At 40.6% G+C, this 16,873-nt stretch overlaps 2 protein-coding genes across 2 annotated transcripts in view; one reads left to right on the top strand and one right to left on the bottom strand.

Annotated features, from left to right (window-relative positions):
* FAM199X (family with sequence similarity 199, X-linked) lies at positions 1-12,275 on the bottom strand. Its single transcript, XM_065846442.2, has 6 exons — positions 12,088-12,275; positions 9,201-9,420; positions 7,460-7,609; positions 6,959-7,120; positions 5,640-5,900; positions 1-4,732 (listed from the first exon to the last, which is right to left on the bottom strand). The coding sequence occupies exons 1-6, from the start codon at positions 12,273-12,275 to the stop codon at positions 4,562-4,564; spliced, it is 1,152 nt and encodes a 383-aa protein (XP_065702514.1). The 3' UTR covers positions 1-4,561.
* The window catches only part of COMMD5 (COMM domain containing 5), an 18,217-nt gene continuing 13,602 nt past the window's right edge, over positions 12,259-16,873 (top strand). Inside the window, exons 1-2 of the mRNA XM_065846443.2 lie at positions 12,259-12,769; positions 15,793-15,953. Of these exons, the coding sequence (XP_065702515.1) occupies positions 12,274-12,769; positions 15,793-15,953 (657 nt within the window). The 5' untranslated portion in view covers positions 12,259-12,273. The remainder of the gene's footprint in view (positions 12,770-15,792; positions 15,954-16,873) is intronic.

A 16,873-nucleotide genomic window follows, 5' to 3' on the forward strand; every position in this document is an offset into this window, starting at 1 on the left:
TATCCTTGCTATGTCATCAATTTTAATTCCAACCTGTACTTCAATATGCACATAACTATTTTCAAATACAATGAAAACTTGAAGTCAACGGCATCAGTCACCAGCATTCCAGATTTCAGTACATCCTTCACAACTTCAGAAAAATCTCTATAAACATTGTGTAGATACAGAATGTACAGAGGACAGTTTTCTATACAAAAGTGCATTTTAGCAATACAATTAGCAGAAAACCTGAAAAAAACCCTCAATTTAATCAGTACTGTATAATCTATACCCTCATCTCTTCCTCCCTTCCCCCCCAAAAAAAAAAATCCACAAAACCCCCCTCTTTCCCCTTGCTTTGGTTATGAACTATATTCAAGGCTTCAACATTACAATTTTTTTTAAATTGAAGAACTTATTTCTAATTTGGAAATGTTTTAAAGTGAGCCAGATGAGAGAGAATGCAAGTATGATTATAATCAGAGCTACTAGTCAAAATAGACAAGCTTTGAACAGTACTAGGATTTGGCCTTGATAGATTAATAAACTATCTTTGCAATCCTTAAGTGGAAAATTGCATGTTGACTTGTCTTTTCTATGCCCAAGAACTGAAAGATCAGTAAGGTAAAGAACATTATATCAATAAATCTAACATCTGCCATGAAAATCTGGCTTATAAGAATGAACTTCAAGAGACCCCAAAACAGTCAGGTTATTAATATTTATAGACCAATGCACCAACTGATTTCAAAGCTGAAAGAGCATTAGGAGAAAACAAATGGCTTCAGGCCACTCAGCGTAGATGAACAGAAAATATTGCCATCTTTATATGTTTCTATATTTTATATGCATTATGATGTAAGTGCATGTGAACAAGTTCAAGCAGGTTGGTTTGTTTTTTCCCCAGAGAATGAGCTTCACAGGTTTCAAACCACTATATAATAAGTAAAAATTCAGCCCAGTGAAGTCTTGCAAAGACTTTTCTTGCTCTTCTTAGTAAGCACCCCATTCTGAGCATACTATAATAATATTTTAATCAATTTCCCAGATAAAGAAAAACAGATATTAACAGAGACAAAGGATGACATTAGATACACACACAAAAATTAGACAAGTTTGTCAGGTAGCTGTCTTCCTTACATTTAAAATCATATTAGAAAAGAATGTTCTCTATTGTTTACAGTCCTATTGGAATCAGACTTTCAGTGCTCCTTCTAAGCCTTTTTAGAGAAGAAGTTACCCTGGAAGGAAATCGTTAATGTTAAAGAGTATGAATGGATTACATTCATATTGCAGTGGGTACCAGGCATCTCGATATACAGCTTCAGTACCGTGGAGCCACACAAATGAGAGCTTTTTCCTGTTTGTCTCTCTTTTCCTTTCAAGCTTGACATTTTTTTTGTTTATGAATAACAAGCAAGTATTTTCTTCTTTTTTGAAAAAGCATGAATGCATTATTTTAGCAGGCTGTTACTCTTCTTCATCTATTTGAACCAAATAACCTGTAGATACCTTCCTGTAAAACAAAGCAGCAGCCACAACAGCCAACATTCGAATCAGCAAGAACAGGTTTAACTAAATTTCCAACTGCTTAACTAATGCCACAGGTATCCAATAAAAATTCATAGAATCATAGAATTATTTAGGTTGGAAAAGACCTCTAAGATCATAGAGCCCAACCGTAAACCTAACACTGCCAGGTCCACCACTAAACCATGTCCCTAAGCACCACATCTACACATCTTTTAAACATCTCCAGGGACGGTTACTCCAGTACTTCCCCAGGTAAGCGCATGGTGTACTGCAGGTAAAGACAGGAATCTGACAACATCATCTTCCCCCTCCATGAAATGAGCGTGTCATCGAACTAAGAAGGATGTGAAAAGGGGAAAAAAAAAATCCACAAAAAGGTGGAAGTATATGAGAACTCTAAAATCTCACAGCTACTCCAGGCCTGATTCTCTGAGATACCAAGTGCTTGGCAAAGACAACATCCAGGCAAGCCAGATGTTATTCTGTGTTCTTACCAGAATATCCAAAGTTTTGTATTCTTAGATTATAAACATCCTGGGACTACAAGATTACAGAGCTATAAATTACTACCATGAAACCCCTGGAAGTCTCTTCTGTCACTTTAACTGTCACACAAGGGACTGAAGTACCCAGCTGGATACCACATCCCACCCAGGACCTTTTCACCCAATGTAACAGATGAGCAACAGGACCCACCTAATCCCTTGGATCAACTTATTTACATGCTCACACTAAGATCAAGATGGAAATACTATGCTCCCTCATTTCAAGATCTCTGGAAGTTACTAGACAGGTGGACAAAAAGAACTGTACCTCATCTAAATGAGGGGGTCTTCTCTCAGCAAAACTTGAGGAATTTTACACTCTGAGGAGCTGCTAACACAGAATAAAGTGACACAATTCCATGCTTCACCATGCTGCGATATTGTACCATACTTCAATTCATTTCAGACTCTTAATTCTCTAAAGTATTAAGCATGCATTTTAACTCAGTAAAAAATAATCACATTTCAAAGTCACTGCAGAAAATAAAGGTTGCACTAAAGTCTAACAGTGTACACACAGTGAAACGTTTCATGATTAATTCATCCATTACGGCCATGGTAAGCTGCAAGAGTTCAACAACTGCACCCTGAAATTAGCTGAATTGACAGCAATTCAATTTTTTCTTCCATTCAAGACATTTAGAAGAAGCTCCAATCTAAATTCTCTGTAACTCATATACCATTAAGAAGTTTTTGGTATCGTTTCTACAGGAGAGACGGAGGTATCAACCAGCTGCAGTGCAGCACAAGCAAGTACTGACAGGCAGCAGTCACTTCTGGTTAGTGACCAAACTGGGCATATGGGATCACTAACACTCGAGTTTAAAATGACATCACACAGCTTCTTATCAGAAAAATCTGGGTACCTCTTGTCTAGCAACAGTAATAGTGACTAAGGTCACATATACTAGTTTGACTAAGGAGCTCATTTATTTATCATCAAAGCCCTTTCAAAGGCCGTTGTTCATGTATTTTACTGGGCAGTTTATTTTGAGGCTCCAAGGAATGCCACTTCTGAAATAAAATACTTCAGCTGTTGGTGCAGGACATGTTAAATGAATGTGAGCCGTCCTATGTAAAGTCAATCATGCAATCCTGCAGGATTGGGCTATACCCTGCAATTACAGGCACATGTGGCCACACCAACCTGCCAAACTCCTTAATTCACAAGAGCAACATGAAAGTAATGAAGCATCAAGATAATGAAAAATTACTTTCTAAACTTCGAACTAGAAAATACTTCTATAATCTTTTAAGTTTCACACTGAAATTTAGAAGTATCATTTTTATCTCAGCTGTGGAGGGAAGGAGCTCTGTAACAAGTAGTTCCAAAACAAAGACAAAAGTCACTTTACAGATTGTCAGAATTAGAAAACAGGTTAAAACTACTTTTACCTCCCCACCTGAAAGCCACGATTTTACTTCATTTTCTTAGTAAGAGAAATTTCAAAAGCAGATAGACAACAAAAGGAGAATTCTGAAACATGTAATGGTGTAACAACCCACACAGAAGACACATCCTCATCTAAACACAGAATTAGAAAGCACAGTTGCATTAATTAACTTTTTTTGCCAGGACAACATGAATCTATTTAGATATGTTTCTGCGGAAAAAAAGCCACCAAAGTTGTGCGCCACTTATTTGCACTTCTGTTTCCAGAAGCATTTTAAACTGTTTTAAGTAGTGTCCAAGACAACTGAATTGCAGATTAGTGTATTTGCAATGCATAAAGATGTTTTTATTTGATTTTTTCATAGCAATGTTAGGGAGGCACTGGTCAACCATTAGTAACAATCATACTATAAGATATTGAGCAGCAAAATAATTTTCTGAAGACTAAGTTTGCAGGTGTTTGGGTTTGTTGGTTTTTTTTAATTTTTAATTCTAATTGCTTCCTAAAGAACTACATCATTAGGAATTGTTTGTGTTACAGATTCCCTGCACCAGAAGTCCTGCTTCTTGTTTTCTGTGTAGTTTGAGTTAAATTATAACTTCTAGAAAAGGATTTATCACAGTACTTTAAATTCGCATGATCCAGGAGCAAGACTGAAGAACACCCTACAGAACTAAAGATTTTTTCCTCATGCTAAACAATCTTCCTAGTAATGGGAAAGGAAGACAGAACAAGCCAAGTGTAATACTAACTCTAACCAGAAAAAAAACCAAAAAAAGCTGAAGCATAGCAACGCATGCTTAGTGTCATCCAAAAGCAGCCCTAGACTTACGTCTTGCAAGTAAGTTAACATGTTAGCCAAGTTCAAATTTCCCCCAAATTCTATCTATTCTGCAGCTTCTCAGAAGTCAGTTTCTGAAGTCTGTTGCAAAATTAGTCTTAAAAAGCTGAAGTTACTCAATACTTAGACCTTCTTACCAAAATTACACTTGAGAAGAGATCTGGTTTATATATTTAACACTAATCCAAATTTGGTCAAGAAATATATGTAAACAATAAGGATAATATGTTTAAGGCTTAGAAAGAACACTGATAAATTCACCCCGGTCACATTAAAACATCCACATCTCCTTCATGGTCCTCCTCAGTCACTTTTAAAGAGAGTACTTCTTCATTAAGAAATAATCCACTCAGTCTTTCCTTACGAGCTTGCCTTTGCTCTTTCAGCTGTCTCTTGCGTAAGGCCTTTTGCTGTAGTTTCCGTTGCTTGGAACGCTTCTGTCAAATACAGAAGAGACAAAAAATAAGATTTTGTTCTGTAGATTAGAAACCACCTTTAAAGCTGGTAAATGTAAGTTAACCTCTAAAATAATGTCTGCTCTGAAAAACAACTAAAATGAATTCTCAGAGGTGGTACAAACATTCACCCAAAATCATATCAAATATTAAAATATCAAGACCATTTACCACATCTGAGTTATGAGGCACAACACCACCCTGTGATGTTGCATAGCTGAGCTTTTGATCAGAAGAATCTTTATCGTAGTGAAATGTTACAGTTTTACAGTAACAACCTGAGGTGTTGAATAGCAAGAAGGAACTGCTCCTCTCTTCCACATCTGAAACTGAAATTATGGAGACAGGACAGATGCCACAGTACTACTTTAACTGAAACATGCTTCAGTAGGTCACTCCTCACCAAGTAATCTCATGACACATGTTGGAAGAATAAACTGAAGAAGATTCAAAAAGCCTGACAAAAACTCTAGTTAGGAAAAAAAAAAACACAAAACACCACAATACAACCAAGACAGTTTTTACTGTCCAGAAAATATTCCTAGAGCAGGTCGATCAATCTTGAATAATTTTTTTTGTAAAATTATGTGCATTCAAAGAATTAATATAGATGCATAAGCCCTTCTTCAAACCCCACTCACCTTAATCTAAACAAAAGGAATAAGATCTACTACATACAAACATCAGGCTTTCAGTTAGAAGAGAAGAGCACCAAGTTTAAATTCCTTATAGTCATGTCAGAGGAAACAGCACTGGTTTCACTAGGTAACTTCAGCAGATGCCCAGTTACTAACCAGGCTCCTTCAGTACAAAAGCCCAGTTAAGATCACATAAGCAACCTTAAGAAGTTACACAGCTTAACACATATGTGCAAAATTAGGAACTTTACTTTTGAATCCCGGATTCTTTCTGCAGCACTTGCGGACAAATTACTATCACTGTGTGCTCGACTCATGTTGGCACTTGAGTTTGAAGCGGAATTGGCAACGCTAGAACCGCTGCTGCTGGCTGAGCTGACCATGCTGGCGCTGCTGCTGCTGGCACTGGCACCGCTCACGCCGCTGGTACTGGCACAGCTGTAGCTACTCCTCTTCCAGCTTTCCCTTGCAGATCGTTGACGAGGTCCATGCTCCTTGATATAGTTTCTCACCTTTAGAACAGAGGCAGCAGAATTACTAAAGCCTGGTAAATACTGTACTGAGATACTCCTTTTCATTGAAAAAAACACAATTTGCCTATCAGTAATGATTTTGCTGTGGTTGCTTAAAAGCCAAGCCATCCAGCAGTCATCAAGAGAACTGAACTAAATTAATATGAACTTCATTATGGAAGGAAGAAAACTAAGTAAGAAGGTTTGGGGTTTTTTCCCCCCTCTCTCCTGCTCCCCAAGTTTTCTTTATTATAACATCAAACAGGAATATCAGTCAAGTTCAACTGAACTAAGTTGTTTACCAAATTTATCAAACCCCTTTATTTTACAAGGTATACTCAAACAAAAGTGGGTGTAAAGCAAGCAGTACTTCTCTACTTTGATACTTACAAAATGTTTGAAATATTAAATAGGCCAAGGCTAGATGAGCAATGAATATTTTCCATGTTTCAATCTTTACCTTTATCATAACCACAAAGTAACACTGAGAAGTTCAGCTTGTCTGGATACTGCAGCTTTTCCCACCCACAAATCACAACAGTACAAAGACTAAGACGACAGTAGCATATATCTCCCATATCGATCAGGTGTTGTTCTTTGCCAGGATTTGTATTTTCTAACATCTTTAAAACACACTTTTCTGTATCCCTTTTTACATAAAATTTATGGTCTTCCCCGACAAATTCTAGTCCTTTGGATTTCTAAATGCTAGGTTATATCCAGCGAGCAAAGGAAGATCCTCAACCAGCTGACGGTCAGAAAATGGAACATGCTTTGTCACAAGCAGTATTGGGCCCACAGCATAATTAGTTACACACACCCACACCAGCTTTGGCTTCACACATATTTAGAATATATAAGCATGGTCTTTCATATGAAGATTTAATACATAAAATATGCATTTGAACTCTATTTTCCCTCATTTACAGTATCGTGCTGTAGCGTATCTCCCCATACCTAATGATTATGTATAAAAATTGATCACAACTCCACAAGAGATTTTGCAAGACATATCAGATGCTGAAACCCCAAAGTCATATGTACAAACCTCAACTCACCTGTTTCAGTTTTTCATCTGTGAGACAGTTCAATTCAATAATGAATTCACTATCTGTAGGTGAGATCTGAGCAGTGGGATCAATAATTTTAATAATATCAAGTTGCTCTCGAAGGCCCATCTCTGTACTGACTTTGCGACTTAAATATTCAATATATTCAACCTAGGATCCAAAGAAAGGCAGGTCATTTTGAAGTATTATCAATTCTAAATGAGTGACAGAAAAAAAGAAGGACCAACAGCATAAAATGTGCTCAATTTTCACATTTCCTATGATTCTAGCCTCACTGAGTAGCCTCAAAAGCTCACAGTGAAAACTTGAGTACACATTAAACTCCCTACTGCAGATGCAAAAGACAAAATTTAGTTTCAAAAATCAAATAGTACTACATAAGTCTACATTTACAGCTACAGCAATCAGTATGTTTTTTAAGATGTGGCGCTAATTGAAAGTTCTTCTATATATCACAGTTCTCAGATAGAAAAAAAAAGTCAGTTTCACCTGTTCATCATTTGTCATGGCACTCCATGGAAGTTCATCAAGATTCCTATGCTTGTTTTTCTTTTTCGGAAGCAGACAAGGAGAGCTGGGAATACTAGGTATAACATCAGAAAGTACATCACTCCCACTCGTAATGTCGCTGCCAGGCAACTTGTAATAGGCAAGAAAAAGAACAAAGCCTTAGGATATAGTAGGCAGATTCAAAGTCATTCTAACATTATTAACAATTCAAAACATACCATCAAATTAACGAACTGTTGCTTATCTATGTGCTCTAACAGCTTCTTAATAATTACTCATAGCCCTGCAGATCTCCTTTGAATCTTCCAACAAACAGCAAGTGCAGCAAACTCAGTTCACACTATTCTCTACTTATCAATCCTCTCTTTAAAAATTTGCATTTAAGGAAACAGCAGAATGATGTGGCATTTCAACTGTTTCCCTTCTCCATCACTGTAAATTGTTCATTACAATCCAAACCTAGATCTAAACCTCCCATTTTAATGCCTAAGTCTGGTTTAAGGAAGATCATTTCAAAATAGGTTTGTAACTTATCCCACAACCCTTAATTACACAAGATAATTCAATTAAAATCACTGTCATTTTCATGGAAGTAACTGCAGAAATTTCACAAGCTTCATTTATTCAACTGACATGTAATTTCTGAAGGCGCTTCCAGTTAAAGGGTGACATTTGGATTACTCATGCTCAGATTCTACCAGATAACACTATAAAGTGCTACAAAACAGTCTTTCCAAAATTCTACAAGTTCAATCAAGTATGCCTCTTCAGAAACGCTTACTTTAAAAAACAAAGAATCATTTTAAAAAGCTATTCACTAATCAAACATTCTGCCAGTTAACTAAGACATGGGAAATTGCTTCTTTTCAAAAACAATCACGGAGTTTATCAAGCAATTAAAATTTCACAACTCAATGGAGTTCTAAATCTTTGGGATCCAATCTGAGTTGTTCCTACAGGCTGCATTATACACGTGTACTTCTAACTTCTGTGATACAATATACATACAGCAGCAGTTAGACTAAAACAGTAAGAAATTCAAAGCTAATCTCAGTCCATGTTAAGTTCATTTGCATCATCTGGAACAGGATTTGCGCTTACTTCAAATAAGTGTTTTCAGTCCTTATACTGCACTTAAAAGACTCTGGATATGCTTTGACTAAGCTTTATGACAAGATTTTAAAGTATTTCTCAGTATATTCTGAAGCACCATGTTTCCTATTTTGAAGTTATGTACAGGTTCGTAGTTGATTTAAGCGTATAATATAAGAGTCAATCAAAGTCTATAATTTATAAGAAGATTTATATATCACAATTGAAAAGCTGCACAGGCTATGACAAAGCTTCTGCACTTTATCGAGGTCCATTCCAAAGGAAGATTTAACACTACCAAATCACCGGGAGCAGACATCTATAACCAGATTTCACTATCAGGGCAGATCCTCAGTACAAAGGAAATAAGCTACAAGGCACATGTTGGTCACAACTACCAGAACATGTAAGCATCCCTCTTTGATGAGCTGACCTTCAGGCTCTCCTCCACACTAAGAACAGTGGAATAAAATGGAACAAAACATTTCCTTTATCATCAAAGATTCAGATAGCTGTTCTTACATTCAGTAGTTACCAAGAAACAAATGCTGAGGACTTTTCCATTAAAGCTAAATGCAGCATTTAATAGTCCACACAAAATTGTACATATAAAGTGGAACTAGTTTACCTGCCATTCAAACTCACTGTCTGACCAATCCCAGTATGTGCTGATAGAAGAAGAGACATCACTGCAGACGCTGCCCTCGGGGAACAAATCGAAAGAGGTGAACTCCTGGTCATCCAACAGAGAGTAACAGTCATCTTGGTCACCAACCGAAACTGATGAGAACAGCTCCTCACTGCACTCGGAGCTGGCTACACTGGTTCCACAAGAGGTCAAGTTCCATCTACAAAACAGGACAAAATGAATAGAAATCAGCAAACATATTGGCATCATGTGTCCTGAAAAATTCTTTTAAGTCTCATAAAACTGTAAACTGGTTTTGGTTTTTGGTGGGGGTCTTTTGTGTGTTTTTTGTTTGTGTGGTTGCTGCAAGGCAGGGTTGTGTGGGTTTTTTTGTTGGTTGGTTGCTTTTTCAAATACACTGAACTAAAAATATAATTTCCTATATGCTGGGATAGCTAAACTTCCGTGTAAATTCAAATAGGCAAAACTAAGAAGTAAATCAGCTGGACTTCAGGACAAACCGAAGTCAAAAAGAAATTCCACGTCGATAATCCCACACAAAACTAAGGCTTAGTAAGAAAACATATTATGGATATACTCAAGGCTCTATCATTCACTGTTTTCAACTCTGAATGCCAAAAATACTGGACATGCTGTCGGAATGAGACAGTGCAAGATGTAAAAATGACCCATGTGAAAATGCTACCATGCCAAAATTAAACACTTTTTCCCCCTCATAATTCCATTTTAAAAGCTAATTAGCACCATTTTTAAGTGAAAACAATTGAGGACTCAAACTTCACATAACAGGTTTTTTACTCTAATGAGAGTAAACCAGAATTTAACAAGCTCATGAAATCAGTCTCCATATCTGGATTTATTTTACATATTAGTGAAAACTAGGTCAAGACAACCATGAGTCAGCACAGCACTGCAATACAGCCAAAACAGTTTGAAATGGGTTTCTAAAATTCACCACACAAAACCACGCAACCGACTCCTGTTCCACCAGCCTACCTAGGAAATCCTTCCCCCACTCAACTGCAAAAGTTGAGCAAAAGTCTAGTCCTCACCATCGTTATTTAAGCTGCATACCAGGTTGGCTAAATATGCTTGTGATGGACTCACTCCCACATCTATTTGGCCAGCAGGGAATTTATTCAATGTTAAAGACATTTCAAAACTTTTCTTTTAGCAGATCCAGGAGATCTTGTCCTCCCTCCCTTTCTGCATGTTGTGCAGGTACAGACTTTTGTGGGCAGGGCAATCAATTGGTATAGAGTGGAATATAAGCGTGGTGACACAACACACTTTCTGAACATTACTATAGTGTCAGGATTCATGAAATATCGATGAAAGGAAAGGTAGAGCAGACAGAGTTTAGAGACCCATCAAAACACAGGATGAGGTACTGGGGCTCTACCCCCAACCAGCTGTGCAGAGATACCCCAGGTGTGCAGGATCACTGCAGGTGTGTGCATTCAGCCCTCGCCTTCCCCTACCTGGTGGGGGCTGCCTATGCTTGCTGGGGTGAACTGGATTAACAAGCAGTGGGAACTACGTTAAAATTACTTGTAATTTAAAAAAAAAAAATAAACCTTACACAAACATCATAGGATGAGCTGTGCATCAGTGCAAGACAGAGCACGTCCTTGCCCAAAGAAGTGAAATACCCACTCAAGCTGCGTGGGTTACAACCTGTGTTTGTAAAATTAGCAAGCCTGAATAACATACTCGAGAAGTGAAAGGCAATACAAAGAGAAATGTACAAAAATCAATTAAATGCAAATTGGGCAAATACCACACATTTGTGTAACAGTTATGATACGAATACATCTCACTGTTCATGTAACGACTGGGTCTTATAAGAAGTAGATCATGACAGTGTATCATACTTGATCAAGGCTCTTCATGCCAAAACATTTAAGAATCTATAATTAAGAGCTTGCCCTTGTAAATGATGTAATTTCCATGGTTTTGCACAAAATCAATTGAAAGATTACCTTATTATTCATTCTTCATTAAGACACACAGTAAAGTATCTTGCAACTCTGGAACAGAAACTAAAACTATCCCATACATATATTCAAGACTGAACTCTTACAAATTGTTCTCAAAAAAAGGTATTTGTATAGTTTAGTTTAATACTATATATAAACAGCAGCAGAATTAGGTTCTTAGGTAAGCAGGACCGGTTTTGATTTTCTAAGCTCAACTGGAATTTCTTTGCAGAGCTGCATTTGCATTTTTTAGAATAGACCTTTTCTACAAATTACAGACTGAATAATTTGCCCTTAATTAGTAGCAAGGGATGGAAATGTTTCTGCAGAAACTGGCACAGTCACCAAGCTGCCTGACTCATCCTGAGCCTCTACGGGTCTGCCTGCTGTCCACTAAGGCCTGCTTTTAATTATTACAAACACGGCACTCTCTAGCTGCCCATCCTACAGTGCTCAAACCCGCGTTTTTAAGAAATTCGGACAGGAACAAACACATTTAAAAACCCGACCAAGCTCACACTAACCACAACGTTACTAGCCAAAGCCAGACCGACCTCGCACACACACGGCCCCGCCGAAAGGAAGCGCAGCCCAGACACGGGCGGGACGGCGGCACTGACCGCGGCCACAGCCCGGCTGGCACCGGCCGGGGGAGCGGGGAAGGAAGGAGCGGGGGAAGGGAGCACCGGGCCCTCCTGCACCGGCAGCTCCGGTCCCGCCGCTGCCTCAGGGGCTGCCGGCGGCCCCCGGCGAGGGGCAGCAGCCGCCTCTGGCCGCCTCAGCCCCGCACCGCCCGCCCGCCCCGGGGCCCCTCAGCCCCCCAGCCCAGCCGCCTCGCTCCACCGGGCGAGCAGCGGCCGGGAGATCCCGCGGAGCCGCGGGCGGACCTGTTGGAGTGGAAGCGGTGCAGCGGGTCGGTGCGGTGGCAGGACGAGAGCTGGCAGCCGAAGTCGCTGACGTCCAGGCAGCCCTCCTCGCTCAGGCTCCAGCTGCCGCCCCGCGGCGGGTGCTGGTGCGAGAGCAGCGGGCACGGCTCCTCGGGGGCCAGGAACTTCTCGTACGGCTCCTCGGTCATGGCGGCGCGAACGGATCCGGCGCAGCCCGGCGGCGGGAGGAGGCGAGCGCCTCACGCACGCAGCGGCCGATCCGCCATGAGCAGCCGGTCCCGGGATGCGCCTCAGCCTGGCGGCCGGCGCGACCCACTCTTTCCGGTGCCGGGCCAACCGCGCCGGGACGGCACAGCGCCCCCTGCCGCGGCGGAGGGCGGAGAGCGGCCCACGCGTGCCCGCCCACAACACACGCCCCGCCCACAACACACGGCCCCGCCCTCGGCCCCGCCCTCCGCCCCGCGCGTGGGGCGGTGCGTCAACCGGGCGGGCCCCGCTGCCATGGCGGCGACGGTGAGCTCGGCGGCGCTGGGCAAGGCGGCGGGCGCTGCCTACGGGCACGGGGAGAGCGGCGGCGGCCGCGGTGGCGGCTTCCTGGGGCCGCGCGTGCCGGCCGAGGTGGAGGCCATGGCCCGGGGCGTGCAGGACGTGGGCAAGGACACCTTCCGGCGGCTCCTCAAAGGTAGGGCCCGAGCGCGGCCTGTCTAGGCTCCCCGGGGCCGCGGAGGGACGGGAAGGATTCCCCAGTGCTTCTCCCCGCAGGAAGCTAAAGCTGAGGGTTCAACACAGTGAAAGGTTTCCCTGGCTGTATTCTGAAATGCTGCAAAATCTGTAAGAAACAAGTACGGACTTTTGCAGCTACGGATGGCTCCCAAACTGAGTGTTGTTGAAATCGTTCCTTTCCCAGCGCTCAGTCCCGGGCTCGGGTTGCTGTCAGGTTGCATAGAGCATGTGGAATCAGAGACCACGTGGATATTTTTGTCACATGCAGCAGAAAATAAAAGAACCTCAAAGTGCAGGTGTCTGTCAAAGTCGGGACTGTGATTGAAAATGCCGTTTGGTGTTTGCTTGTGATGCTTCTCCCTGTGGCAAGGCAGGACAGGTGAGATGTTCTCAAGGCACCTGTGACCACCAGAGTCAGGGTTACTTGATTGAGTAAATCATTGTATGCAAAATGCTCACAGAATAATCAGAGGAGTTGGTCAGCAGAGCAAACAGCTTTTTCCTGGCCAGCTGAGAGACCAGCTGCTGCACAGCATGGCATAGCGCTGCGACCCTCGCGTGCACCTTCTCTCATATATCTTCCTCTTGGGGTTTTTCTTCTTAATTTCAACCAATAAGGACTCAAAGCATTTGGTAGCTGTTTTGTCTTTAAAAGCGTTGCTGCACAGTGTCAGAAATGGAGCAACATATCCAGGGTTTCCTTACAATAATTGGAAGTAATAAAGCTATGTATAGGGAGAGGCATTTGGGACAAAAGTAAATACAGATGTTGAACCATATTTGCTGTCTAGTGCAGGGGCAACAGAGACTGAAAAGTTGTATCAGTGCCAGGAAGCCTGACCGTCTCTTAAGCCTCATCTGGGTTTAATTTCAGTGTAAATTATCGCCTACCTTTAGGTGTGCAATAAATGCTTCCCACTGTAGAGGGAGCAAACAGTCCTTCAAACTCCTCTGAAGATAGAGCAGGTGTCCCTGCCACACCGATGGACCTGTGCCCTTGTCCCCAGAGTGGATGGGGATGGCCTCCAGGTTACGCAGAGCTGGCAGAAATCGCCAGTTCTCTTCTGCTCTTGCTGGCTGGTGATTAGCAGCTTGCAGGACAGCAGGTTTTTCACCTTGAAGGTGTACAAGGCTTTGAAGACATGATGGATTTCATCAGAGCATATCTCAATTGCTCTGGCACTGGCACCAAGTAAGTTTTTTGAGGCTGTTGCTGTTACTCTATTGTTAAATAATAACTAACATAAAAAATTTGATGCTGCTGAGCCTGCTCAGTTCATGATGTAAAAAGTGCATACACCATTATCGCATGGTTATCCAGCCAGTGTTATTACTGGCTCTGCTAAACTGCAAATGTTAGTTTGAGGCCACAGGCCTCTCCTAATGGGGGCAAATGATCCAGCAGTGAGATTTTCTTGGGATGGTTTTGTGGTATTCTTTTTTTACTCCCTCAGAGTAATTGTTGGAAATGTTGGTACAGCTGATATTTCTGAGTTCCCTGAGGTATACTTGGTAAAAAATCTAGGGTAATGCAAGTAAGTTATAAAGTAACACATGGATTTTTAACCAGTTATTAAGGTTGGTCAATAGAAAGAAGACTGATATTGTCATTAAAGGTTTCTAGTTAAAAACTATAAGCAGCCTGTTGTTCTTTGAAGAGACAGATCACAATTGTACTTAAATAGGTAAATAGACAGCAGCCTGCTTCCTGCTCTGCACACGGTCTGGTAGACAGGCCTCAGTGCTGATCTGTATTTGACCTTTCCCATAAATAGACTCTTCTCAAAGTCAGTTTTGTTGTGGTAGAACAGAGCCTTTTTCAGACAGCATGGGAAGCACCTTGCACATCCTGCTGCTCTGTGTGAAATCTGCCATCCAGATCCTTCCAGACAAATTCACTCAGCCACAGGAATGATCCAAGACTTGCCACTGAATTTGGTGTGCGTTTAAAACTGTGAAAAGCAAAGAGAATTCATCCAGAATCAGAAGGCAGCAGTCAGTGGAACCCACCTAATACCAAAGAGAAGGCTGGTAGTTTGATTAAAATGCCTCTTTTTTTTCCCTAACCCTAGCATTAAGTTAATCGCTTAGTGTTTGCTTTCAGTAACTCTTGTTGGACATTTTTAACTTTTCATGTTTTATTCACAGCACTAAATACGTCTCATTATAAATGACTAAACTAATGCCCCAATCCTGCGGTGGGATTGTGTCAGTAATCTTTCGTTTATCCACAGTGGGTCTTCCAGTGGCTCCAGCAGTCCATCCAAACTGATCAGAGTGCAGGACAGAGGCTGACATGACAACAGAAATCTATATAAGCCAGTGCATCTGTAGAAAAAGGAAGAATAACTGAATTATGAAGATTGAGATAAACCCACACCAGTTATTAGTGTATAATATTGCCACATGGATCAACAGTAATCTTGAAAGTTTGTATTATCAGCATTGTGCAAAGTACAAGACTTGAAGGTTTAGTGTTGTCTCCTTGCTCCTTTAATCCTTAGTCTCTGATGACATTGCAAGATTAATTATGTGAAACATTGGAGAACAGTGTTGGATTGTTTACTCTCTCAGTCCTGTCTTATCCTGTGTATCAGAATTTTAATTAAACTGTAAGCAGCCTTCTGGTGTGAAGAAGTTTGTTGATAGAAGCTCAAGTTGGATTTATACTCATGAGTAATTAATTTTTTAATCTTTTTTTTTTGCATTATTCTACTGGAACAAATTTCAACAGTGAAATCATCTTCAGTTTTACAAAGCAAAATCTTAATCCATTGAAGTTCTCTTTGTAAAGTATTGTGAGACTGACCTGTGGTGATGGATGATCAGATGTCTTTACAGAGACCTGAAGTGACAGTTTCACATGAGAAAAAATGTCAGGACATTAAGTCAAGTACAATCATAGACATGTTTATGTTAATGTTCACAGTTTCCAGGTCTTCGTCTTTTTAAAGGGATCTTGCTTTGCTTTCTTATTTACAGTTACTGTTAATGCATTGGAAGGAAAAGACTGCAAGGAATCTGTCAAGCTGATTGCAGAAAGCACTAATCTCTCAGAAGAGCAGCTTGCTTTCCTCATTTCTGGCATGTATACCCTTCTTCGAGAAGCATTGAGACTTCCCTTATCAACTTTGAAACAAGAAGTAAGTTCTGGGAATACTTGGAGTTCTGATAAGTTACAAGTTGTGTCAGACAGGACTTTCCATCTAAACCCTGTTTGCCAGGGTGGGGAGCCGCACATGAAAAGTTAAAGTGGTTGGAAGAAACTGTTAGAAGTCTAGAGCTTATTATTTTGCTTGTTGGGTAGATTTACAGTGAGCTTTTTGGAAGTATACTTAAGCTTTGGGAAAGAGATTCCCGTATCCCTTGTTTACTGTGGATGTTTGTTTATTATCTTCAATTAAAATCCCAAAATAAACCACTGCAAAGTGTTATTCCATTGGTATCAACTCTTTCTCTTACTCTGTGTGCTCACAAATAGTGCTCATTTTGTCCACATTTACGATTTCTCATATTTGTTTTCCTGCCTTTCTTCATACTTCTGCCATAGAGGAAGGAAGATCTTATGGCCAGAACAAGACAGTGGGAACTGGGACAAAGTGCTATTTTTGTTTATGCTATGGATCTTCTTTATGAATATGTATACATATGCCATGTTCCCAACCCCTGCTCCTTCTTCATGGCTATTTTTTTTCCTTTTTCATGTTACTTTCTCTTACATTTTTTATTTTCTCATTTTATTTCTATGTGAATGAACCACTTCTGAGCTTCTTGCACCTCTCACTTGTTTCAGATACTGTTTTCATATTTACCCAGGCATACTGGGAAAGCTCATATATTGCAGGAAACATAACAAAAGTATGCTTTTAGTATTCTGAGCTTATCTTTTGCCACTTCCTTTCTCTTGTCATAGTTTAAACAAGTTACTGCAAAACATATTTGATATGGATAGCTACATAAAAGAAATGCCAGGGCTGTTGTTTTCAAAAATAAAGGTTTCCAAGAGACTTAAGTCTTTAAAATTAACTTTTCACAACTTGATTGAACATTTTTGGATATTTTT

The sequence above is a fragment of the Patagioenas fasciata genome, chromosome 11, assembly GCF_037038585.1.
Source record: "Patagioenas fasciata isolate bPatFas1 chromosome 11, bPatFas1.hap1, whole genome shotgun sequence".
Classification (NCBI taxonomy): domain Eukaryota; kingdom Metazoa; phylum Chordata; class Aves; order Columbiformes; family Columbidae; genus Patagioenas; species Patagioenas fasciata.